The 11,368-nt window shown below is 48.0% G+C and overlaps 1 protein-coding gene across 1 annotated transcript in view; it reads right to left on the reverse strand.

Annotated features, from left to right (window-relative positions):
• LOC142210326 (lysosomal alpha-glucosidase-like) overlaps window positions 1-10,140 on the reverse strand; it is a 28,151-nt gene extending 18,011 nt beyond the window's left edge. Inside the window, exons 1-3 of the mRNA XM_075279404.1 lie at window positions 10,084-10,140; window positions 1,335-1,767; window positions 1,104-1,249 (exon numbers count right to left, since the gene is read on the reverse strand). Of these exons, the coding sequence (XP_075135505.1) occupies window positions 1,104-1,249; window positions 1,335-1,757 (569 nt within the window). The 5' untranslated portion in view covers window positions 1,758-1,767; window positions 10,084-10,140. The remainder of the gene's footprint in view (window positions 1-1,103; window positions 1,250-1,334; window positions 1,768-10,083) is intronic.
• Window positions 10,141-11,368: the final 1,228 nt, after the last annotated feature.

Below are 11,368 nucleotides of genomic sequence, written 5' to 3' on the forward strand. Positions count from 1 at the left end.
TCATTAGACGTAGGCACGCCCCATAGACTCATTAGACATAGGCACGCCCCATAGACTCATTAGACATAGGCACGCCCCATAGACTCATTAGACATAGACATGCCGCATACACCCATTAGACATAGGCAAGCCTCATAGACTCATTAGACATAGGCACGCCCCATACACCTATTAGACATAGGCACGCCCCATACACCCATTAGACATAGGCACACCCCATAGACTCATTGGACATAGACACGCCCCATAGACTCATTAGACATACGCACGCTCCATAGACTCATTAGACATAGGCACGCCCCATAGACTCATTAGACATAGACACGCCCCATAGACTCATTAGACATAGGCACGCCCCATAGACTCATTAGACATAGGCACGCCCCATAGATTCATTAGACATAGGCATGCCCCATAGACTCATTGGACATAGGCACGCCCCATAGACTCATTAGATATGGGCACGCCCCATAGACTCATTAGACATAGGCACCCATACACCCATTAGACATAGGCACGCCCCATAGACGCATTAGACATAGGCACCCATACACCCATTAGACATAGGCACGCTCCATAGACTCATTAGACATAGGCACGCCCCATACACCCATTAGACATAGGCACGCTCCATAGACTCATTAGACATAGGCACGCCCCATACACCCATTAGACATAGGCACGCTCCATAGACTCATTAGACATAGGCATGCCCCATACACCCATTAGACATAGGCATGCCCCATACACCCATTAGACATAGGCATGCCCCATACACCCATTAGACATACGCACCCATACACCCATTAGACATAGGCACGCCCCATACACCTATTAGACATAGGCACGCCCCATAGACTCATTGGACATAGGCACGCCCCATAGACTCATTAGACATAGGCATGCCCCATAGACTCATTAGACATAGGCATGATCCATACACCCATCACACATAGGCACATCCCATAGTTATAGAAAAATAGCTCTCTTTGTGGGACACCAGAATGTAAGAGACCTCCTATAAGTGCATAGTCCCAAGTACAGCCTATAAATAATCTATTGCACTGTCTATCCTAATACATTACTTATTCCCAACCACTTACAGTTCCTGTCCATTGCTCTTTCTTTTCACTACGAGGCTGAAGGGGTCCTCAATAATTTGGACCTCATACTGAGGATTGGCCGCTTTTCCATTTGCCTTTGGAGTATTTATGGGCACTTCATATCTCTTCTGAGCCGGGTCAGTAATCTGCAAACAAGTGAAAAGAATAATAAAACCATCTAGAAAACACACGAGCTCCCAAAAACAAGCCAAAAATAAAAAAACTACTCACAGTAAAATGCAGTCGCTCATCCGTCTCATATAAAACCTCCAGCTGGAGAGTCATGATATCATTCGGCATGAAGGTCCTCTTGGATCGGACGAGGGTGGCGATGAATCCATGTTCTGTCTCCGTTTTGTTGGTCACCTTATAACTTGGATAGGTCGATGAGAAAAAACACCAGGGTTGTCCAATGCCCGGATTTTTTTGTGCTGGAGCGAAACAGCAACCGCGAGCTTCACATTCTTCCTTTGTGATAGCTTTGTGTGGTCCGCAGTCAAATCGGCTGTCAGGGCCCACCGCGCAGGCATCAGACCCCTTCTTAAAAGAGGGAACTGCACTGCCAAGTGTACTGACCAAGGCAAAGACACTGAGCCCCAACAACATAGTATCAGGCCGCCACTTCCTTCTTCCAAAACTCCTTCGATTGGTCATTGTGAGCCGCCTGCAAGAACACAAATCATAACATTACATTCAAGGTGCAGACATATTAGGGTAACGTACCCCATCACTGTTCTCATGTTCTCGTCAAACCCTATGTGGATTGATTGACCTCACAGGAACATCACTGCAAAGCTTTCCAGAAATCCCCAGTGCATGCGTCATGGTGAAGTGTTTGGTGGCGTTGTGCTTATGATTTTGGCACATGCGCTTTTTGCCTGGTTGGATGTTCCCTAGCTTACTCTGGTCTCTGCACATGCGCCATGGTGAAGTGTTTGGTGAAGGCGTGCCCCAATTCTTGCACATGCACTGTCTGCCTGGTTGGATGTTCCCTATCTTACTCTATTTTCTGCGCATGCGCCATGGTGAAGTGCTTGGTGACAGTGTGCTCCTGATTCTGGCGCATGCGCTATTTGCCTGGTTGGATGTTCCCTAGCTTACCCTGGTCTCTGCACATGCGCCATCGTGAAGTGTTTGGTCAAGGAGTGCCCCGATTCTTGCACATGCGCTGTCTGCCTGGTTGAATGTTCCCTAGCTTACTCTGTTCTCTACGCATGTGCCATGGTAAAGTGCTTGGTGACAGCGTGCTCCTGATTCTGGCACATGCGCTGTCTGCCTGGGTAGACGTTCCCTAGCTTACTCTGGTCTCTGCGCATGCGCCATGGTGAACTGTTTGGTGAAGGTGTGCCCCGATTCTTGCACATGCGCTGTATGCCTGGTTGGATGTTCCCTAGCATACTCTGTTCTCTTCGCATGGGCCATGGTGAACTGTTTGGTGACGGCGTGCTCCTAATTCTGGCACATGCGCTGTCTGCCTGGGTAGACGTTCCCTAAGCTTACTCTGCTCTCTGCGCATGCGCCACGGTGAAGCGCTTTGTGACAGTGTGATCCTGATTTTGGCGCAAGTACTGTCTGCCTGGGTAGACGTTCCCTAGCTCCTTCTTTCTGCGCATGCGCCAGGAGAATCAGGCACATTACCATGGCACATGCGTCGGATTACAGGGAAGCTGTGTAGTGGCATCTCTGTACTGAGGGACATCAATGAAACCACAGGCGGCTCAGAGAGCCTGACTTTATTCGTGACCCTCTAACCCCTGACTTTATAAAAATTATTAGCACATGGAATAAAATGTCTCTTATTACACATTATAGCAATGCCGGACCATAAGGAGGACATCAATTTCATGCTCCAGCTGGTTTGGGTTGTGATTTCTTGCTGACAGGTTCCCTTTAATAAATGTCTTTGGTGAGACAACCACTTTAGGAACGGGTCGTCAGAAAACTACCTTATTTTTTTCTAGTTTGACGTAAAACATATTCGTAAGGAATTTTTGATAAGTTTTTTTTTTTTTTAATTACATTTTTTTTTTTAAATTCCTAAAAATCCTGCAAGTCAGACTTTGGCCACTAGGGCAGATAATATGCTGAGACTTCCTGTTTCCTGTAGATTTCTTTGCAGCAGTCTCCTCACTTACAGCACACTGATCATCACAGTTATCATGTATATGAAGATAAGACAGAATCCAGGAGTCACACGATGACCTCCAGGTCTGCCATGTATAACAGTATACACAACCCCGTAAGTAGCAAGATCTAAATGGCTGCCGGTCAGTGTAACGCCAAGGCTGTGTTCACATCTGAGCCAGGTTTCACAGGTTCGGGGCCACAAACATAGCAGACCCGAATGGCGTTCAAAAGGACCCCATTGACTATAATGGGGCTCAATGGAGGTCCATTATTTGTAACTGAAAAAAAGGGTAAAAAATTAGAATTAACATATCTCTCACTAAATTTTAAAAAAATTCTGGTTGATGGGTTTTGTTTTGTTTTTTTACCATTCTACAAGAAATAACAAATATAGATGATGTTATTTAATGTTATAGGGACCCCAAAATGGAGTCATTAAAAATATGTCGCATTCTGCAAAAACCAAGACCCTCATATATGTCCATAGAGAAATAAAAAATTATGGCTTTGGAATGGAGAGAACTAGAGATGAGCGAGTACTGTTCGGATCAGCCGATCCGAACAGCACGCTCCATAGAAATGAATGGATGCACCTGGTACTTACGCTTTGACGGCGGCCGGCCGATTAACCCCCCGCGTGCCGGCTACGTCCATTCATTTCTATGCGAGCGTGCTGTTCGGATCGGCTGATCCGAACAGTACTCGCTCATATCTAGAGAGAACGAAAAAACAAAAAGAACCTGAGTGAACTCCAAACTAGGCCACATCCTAATAACATGTTAGACACGTTAATCCCACATGGCCGTTCTCCAAGCCATAACCATCCCATCAGACGGGTACAGCCTACACCCATAGGAGGCAAGCTTGGAAGTTTTTGAATCAATGTGAATCTATTGTCATACTAGTAAGTCAGAGTCTGACGGGTCATCACAGACAGAGCGATGGTGTGTGCTCATTACTCTTTCCTTCTCTATCTGGCCCAGAACACCAGGAAGACTTCTCCACATCATGGCGGTCTGGGCCAGACAAGGTTCTCATCTTTGCCATCCTCATGAAGTAACTGTGCACATGTGTTAGCCAAAAGATCCCAACTTAACTATATGCCATTGACCAACTGTTGCTTTAGGCATTTTCTCCTTTCTGACAGTGGCAGGTTGTGCATCATAAATCTGCTCAATCCAGAGGGGATACATTTATGATGCGCAGACTGACAGACATACGAAAGGAGATCAAAGATGTACCCACAGTCCATGTGTGAAAAAACACAGTGAAATGGATATATATGCTATGAAAAAAGCAGGCACGGGAAAAAGGCCTTAGGGAGAATTTAGGCTGGCTATGATCATTATGGGGAGGCTTAAGTCATAGTAAGACCCAGCTCTACAGTAACTCCAAAACCAGGCACCCTATACATCCCCGTACACAGAAATATATGAAGAAAAAAAAAAAAAAAAGTTATTGGTGTCAGAATATGGTGACTTTAAAGGGGCTCTATCAGCAAAATCATGCTGATAGAGCCCCACATATGCGTGAATAGCCTTTAATAAGACTATTCAGGCACCGTAAATGTTATATTAAACTACCCCCCAGTTTTAAAATAATAACCTAAAAAAGAATGTGCTCTACTTACCGAACGTGCACGCTGGGCGGGCATTCAGGGTGCGCCGTCTTCTTCAGCCACGCTTCTTCTTCCTCCGATGTCCTCCGGTCCAGTCTTCTTCCGGCGCTCACGAACGGACTTTGATAAAAAAAAAAAAAATGACCTGGGTGCATGTGCAGTAGCATGCGGCTTCTACTACGGCTACTGCACATGCGCCCAGGTCATTTTTTTTTTATCAATGTCCGTTCGCGAGCGCCGGAGGAGGACGGGACTGGAGGACATTGGAGGAAGAGGAGGCGTGGATGAACATAGAGCACATTCTGTTTTAGGGTTTTATTTTAAAACGGGAGGGGGGGGGGGGGGTAGTTTAATATAACATTTACGGTGCCTGAATAGCCTTTTTAAAGCATATGTGGGGCTCTATCAGCATGATTTTGCTGATAGAGCCCCTTTAAAGGGATCCTATCATTGGATACCCTGTTTTTCTGACTAACATGTAGGAATAGCTTTAAAGAGGACCTTTCATGGTCCGGGGCACAGGCAGTTCTATATTCTGCTGGAAAGCCGAAAGTGCGCTGAATTCAGCGCACTGTCGGCTTTCCCCATCTGTGCCCCGGGTACAGAGCTTTCGGTCCCGGTACCGTAGCTCTTTACAGTCAGAAGGGCGTTTCTGAGAGTCTGTCAGTTACGTCCTTCTTCACAGCAGCGCCTATTACGCTGTACTGTGAAGCGTTCCTCCCCGCTCACACTGTACAGCGCGATAGGCACTGCTGTGGAGAAGGACGTACCTGACTGACTCTCAGAAACGCCCTTCTGACTGTAAAGAGCTACGGTACCGGGACCGAAAGCTCTGTACCCGGGGCACAGATGGGGAAAGCCGACAGCGCTCCCAGTGCTGTGAGAGAACTCATTTGCATACTGAAAAAAACCGGGATCTCTAACGAACGGTGGCACGGAGAAGACCTCTAAAGGTAGGAGAAGAATAGCCCTTCTTAAACCAATTCTTACCTGTTAGTCAGAAAAAAAAAAAAAAGGTATCCAATGATAGGATGCCTTTAAGAAATTGTTTTATTTGCAGAGCTTTGGATTTTTGTTAATGGATGCGACAACGGACACAACTAGACAGCCATCCTTTGTATAGACATAAAAAAAAAAAATCTGATCCGTTGCGGTCAGTGATTTTTTTTTCTCTATGGGAAAATGGCGCTGGAGTGTGTACAGTAGCGCGCCGGAGGGAGCGCTACTGCGCACGTGCGTGCTTTCAATAGAAACCACCGTGAATAAGAAGGAGGGGGGGAGGGGGGGCTTGGAGGCAGCAAACTACTTGGAGTGCACGATCAAGCTCATTTACATATCGATTACCAAAGTAATTAATAAAAACAGGGTGAGGGGGGTCTTTTTAAAGGCTATTCAGGCCTATTTTTAGAACGTGTATCTAGTGATAGAGACCCCTTATTATACCCCCAGTTTAAGTGCCCACTTCATCTACCCCAGTTTCATCTCCTCCCTCCATCTCTGCCCTTAGTATCATGTCCCCCCCTTCCATCTCTGCCCCCAGTTTCATGTCCCCCTTCCATCTCTGCCCCCAGTATCATGTCCCCCCTTCCATCTCTGCCCCCAGTATCATGTCCCCCCTTCCATCTCTGCCCCCAGTATCATGTCCCCCCTTCCATCTCTGCCCCCAGTATCATGTCCCCCCTTCCATCTCTGCCCCCAGTATCATGTCCCCCCTTCCATCTCTGCCCCCAGTATCATGTCCCCCCTTCCATCTCTGCCCCCAGTATCATGTCCCCCCTTCCATCTCTGCCCCCAGTATCATGTCCCCCCTTCCATCTCTGCCCCCAGTATCATGTCCCCCCTTCCATCTCTGCCCCCAGTATCATGTCCCCCCTTCCATCTCTGCCCCCAGTATCATGTCCCCCCTTCCATCTCTGCCCCCAGTATCATGTCCCCCCTTCCATCTCTGCCCCCAGTATCATGTCCCCCCTTCCATCTCTGCCCCCAGTATCATGTCCCCCCTTCCATCTCTGCCCCCAGTATCATGTCCCCCCTTCCATCTCTGCCCCCAGTATCATGTCCCCCCTTCCATCTCTGCCCCTAGTATCATGTCCCCCCTTCCATCTCTGCCCCTAGTATCATGTCCCCCCTTCCATCTCTGCCCCTAGTATCATGTCCCCCCTTCCATCTCTGCCCCTAGTATCATGTCCCCCCTTCCATCTCTGCCCCTAGTATCATGTCCCCCCTTCCATCTCTGCCCCTAGTATCATGTCCCCCCTTCCATCTCTGCCCCTAGTATCATGTCCCCCCTTCCATCTCTGCCCCTAGTATCATGTCCCCCCTTCCATCTCTGCCCCTAGTATCATGTCCCCCCTTCCATCTCTGCCCCTAGTATCATGTCCCCCCTTCCATCTCTGCCCCTAGTATCATGTCCCCCCTTCCATCTCTGCCCCTAGTATCATGTCCCCCCTTCCATCTCTGCCCCTAGTATCATGTCCCCCCTTCCATCTCTGCCCCTAGTATCATGTCCCCCCTTCCATCTCTGCCCCTAGTATCATGTCCCCCCTTCCATCTCTGCCCCTAGTATCATGTCCCCCCTTCCATCTCTGCCCCTAGTATCATGTCCCCCCTTCCATCTCTGCCCCTAGTATCATGTCCCCCCTTCCATCTCTGCCCCTAGTATCATGTCCCCCCTTCCATCTCTGCCCCTAGTATCATGTCCCCCCTTCCATCTCTGCCCCTAGTATCATGTCCCCCCTTCCATCTCTGCCCCTAGTATCATGTCCCCCCTTCCATCTCTGCCCCTAGTATCATGTCCCCCCTTCCATCTCTGCCCCTAGTATCATGTCCCCCCTTCCATCTCTGCCCCTAGTATCATGTCCCCCCTTCCATCTCTGCCCCTAGTATCATGTCCCCCCTTCCATCTCTGCCCCTAGTATCATGTCCCCCCTTCCATCTCTGCCCCTAGTATCATGTCCCCCCTTCCATCTCTGCCCCTAGTATCATGTCCCCCCTTCCATCTCTGCCCCTAGTATCATGTCCCCCCTTCCATCTCTGCCCCTAGTATCATGTCCCCCCTTCCATCTCTGCCCCTAGTATCATGTCCCCCCTTCCATCTCTGCCCCTAGTATCATGTCCCCCCTTCCATCTCTGCCCCTAGTATCATGTCCCCCCTTCCATCTCTGCCCCTAGTATCATGTCCCCCCTTCCATCTCTGCCCCTAGTATCATGTCCCCCCTTCCATCTCTGCCCCTAGTATCATGTCCCCCCTTCCATCTCTGCCCCTAGTATCATGTCCCCCCTTCCATCTCTGCCCCTAGTATCATGTCCCCCCTTCCATCTCTGCCCCTAGTATCATGTCCCCCCTTCCATCTCTGCCCCTAGTATCAAGTCCCCCCTTCCATCTCTGCCCCTAGTATCATGTCCCCCCTTCCATCTCTGCCCCTAGTATCATGTCCCCCCTTCCATCTCTGCCCCTAGTATCATGTCCCCCCTTCCATCTCTGCCCCTAGTATCATGTCCCCCCTTCCATCTCTGCCCCTAGTATCATGTCCCCCCTTCCATCTCTGCCCCTAGTATCATGTCCCCCCTTCCATCTCTGCCCCCAGTTTTATGTCCCCCTTCCATCTCTGCCCCTAGTATCATGTCCCCCCTTCCATCTCTGCCCCTAGTATCATGTCCCCCCTTCCATCTCTGCCCCTAGTATCATGTCCCCCCTTCCATCTCTGCCCCCAGTTTCATGTCCCCCCTCATCTCTGCCCCCAGTTTCATGTCCCCCCTTCCATCTCTGCCCCTAGTTTCATGTCCCCCCTTCCATCTCTGCCCCTAGTATCATGTCCCCCCCTTCATCTGTCCCTAGTCTCATGTGCCCCCCTCAATGTTTAACATAAAAACCAGTGATACTCACATTTCTTCAGTCCCCTGCAGCTCGCTCCGCAGTCTCATTCCCAGAGTTGTAGGCGCGATGTGAGTAAGGCCTAGTTCACACAGGGTAAGGGGGGTGTATTTTGGTCCCGATTTTGATGCGGGAAGCCACGTCAGAATAGGACCAAAATACTCCTGCCATGACTTCCGACAGTTGCGGCTTCCTGCTCTGAAGTAGGCCCAAATGAATGGGCCTAGTTCAGAGTGTGCTGCCGTGTCGGGCGCCGCGGCTGATTCAGTAAGCTAGCGGTCTACATAGACCTCTATTGTGAGGGGAAGGATTCAGCGCCAAAATCCACCCCATGTGAACGAGCCCTAACGTCATCACATCACGCCTACAGCGTCTGGGCCCGCAGACACGCAGGGTGTACCACAGCTTCTGCTTCACTCTCCAGTGTATTCAACTCATATGCGTCCGGAGGATGTAAATGAGTTGTAACCGGGACATACCTGCCGCCGACTGCGGGACAGGACCCCCCTGAAACTGGGAATGTTCCGCAGAATCTGGGACGGTTGAGAGGCCTGGTTATATGAGCAAAGCGTGAGGAGCCCAGGCCATCGCTCTCCAGCAGTCTCACCCTGGCGTCCGTTCACTGCACCATGTGTGGCCGTCACAGATCTGTAGTTGCAAACAATACTATATACTCCGGGCTCTGGAAGCTGCAGGATATATCGCCACCAGAAATAGGTGAGATACAGGATCACATGACGCTTATGGACACACACAAACAACATACACAATACACCGCTGCAGAACTGGGCAATTCTTATGGGGCCACTACACAAAAAAACTGAAATATACCCGTGCAAAGCCGAGTCCTCCTGATAGTCGATAAGATCCACAGGTAGTAGACAGGATTTACACAACTAAGACTAAATAAAAAATTCCTACAAATGGGACATTTTTCTCCAGCAATGTCAGGACAAAAACAATGGACACGCGGAGACCCTGCAACAGAATCAGAAGCAGCGAGACAAGATGCAGATGTGAACGAGCCCTTACATGTTACAACAATCTGCCCCATCTAACAATAGCAGCAAATAGTAAAAACTACGTATCAGGCGCCTGTAAACAAGCCAAGAGGAGCCGACCCCTGGCCGAAAATACTGACAGCCATAGAGGTCATCACAGGAACAAAGAGGGGTCATGGCTGCTGGATTCTGTGACATCGCTGAAAACATTGTAACAGAAAGTGAAAGTGTTTGTATACAATGTAAATAATACAAGTTACTAAACTACTAAGGTGCCGGTGTACAGGCGGGGGCAAAATCATCAATAACATGATGGAAATCACATCGAAATAAAAATCTGCAGGCTCTGATTTCACTTACCCTCCCACAGCCAGTGCGCCCGGATCTCTCAGCACCAGGTCCTTTAATAACAACAAGTCATGTGACCTCCCCCCCTGACCATGTGACGGGAGAGGAAGAGACCCGAGCATGGGGAAGTGAGCAGAGGGCAGAATAGTGAGAGTCAGCACTGGGGGAAAGGCTGCAGATCTGCTGGTGCAGGCGGAATAATCTGCAGGAAGAGTATATAGACTTACTGATAGAGAAGGAATGGTATACAGAGAGAAAGAAAGGATAGTATATAGAGACAGAGATAGAGAAGGACGAGTATATAGAGACAGAGAAGGAAGAGTATATAGACTTACTGATAGAGAAGGAATGGTATACAGAGAGAAAGAAGGGATAGTATATAGAGACAGAGATAGAGACGGAAGAGTATATAGAGATAGAGAAGGAAGAGTATATAGACCTACTGATAGAGAAGGAATGGTATACAGAGACAAAGAAGGGATAGTATATAGAGACAGAGATAGAGACGGGAGAGTATATAGAGATGGAAGAGTATATAGACTTATGGATAGAGAAGGAATAGTATATAGAGACAGAGAAGGAATAGTATATAGAGACAGAGAAGGAAGAGTATATAGAGACAGAGAAGGAAGAGTATATAGAGACAGAGAAGGAAGAGTATACAGAGACAGAGAAGGAAGGGCACAGATCGTCGATACTAATTATAGAGAAAATAGTCCAAAACATATTTGGGTAAAAAAATCACAATTTTGTTTTATGCAAAAATTGTATTTAAAAATATGTCAATTGTGCTTTCAATAAAAAAAATTTTCGGACAATGTTACACCATAACCGTTACAATGATACCAAGAACTCCATATCGACAGTGTGGGCCCTTTTCACATAAACAGCCACATATAGAGACAGAGAAGGAATAGTATATAGAGACAGAGATAGAGAAGGAAGAGTATATAGAGATGGAAGAGTATATAGACTTACGGACAGAGAAGGAATAGTATACAGAGACAGAGAAGGAATAGTATACAGAGACAGAGAAGGAATAGTATACAGAGACAGAGAAGGAAGAGTATACAGAGACAGAGAAGGAATAGTATACAGAGACAGAGAAGGAATAGTATACAGAGACAGAGAAGGAAGAGTATACAGAGACAGAGAAGGAAGAGTATACAGAGACAGAGAAGGAAGAGTATACAGAGAAGGAAGAGTATACAGAGACAGAGAAGGAAGAGTATACAGAGACAGAGAAGGAAGAGTATATAGAGACAGAGAAGGAAGAGTATATGTGGCTGTTTACGTG

This window comes from Leptodactylus fuscus, chromosome 6, assembly GCF_031893055.1.
Source record: "Leptodactylus fuscus isolate aLepFus1 chromosome 6, aLepFus1.hap2, whole genome shotgun sequence".
In the NCBI taxonomy this organism is placed as follows: domain Eukaryota; kingdom Metazoa; phylum Chordata; class Amphibia; order Anura; family Leptodactylidae; genus Leptodactylus; species Leptodactylus fuscus.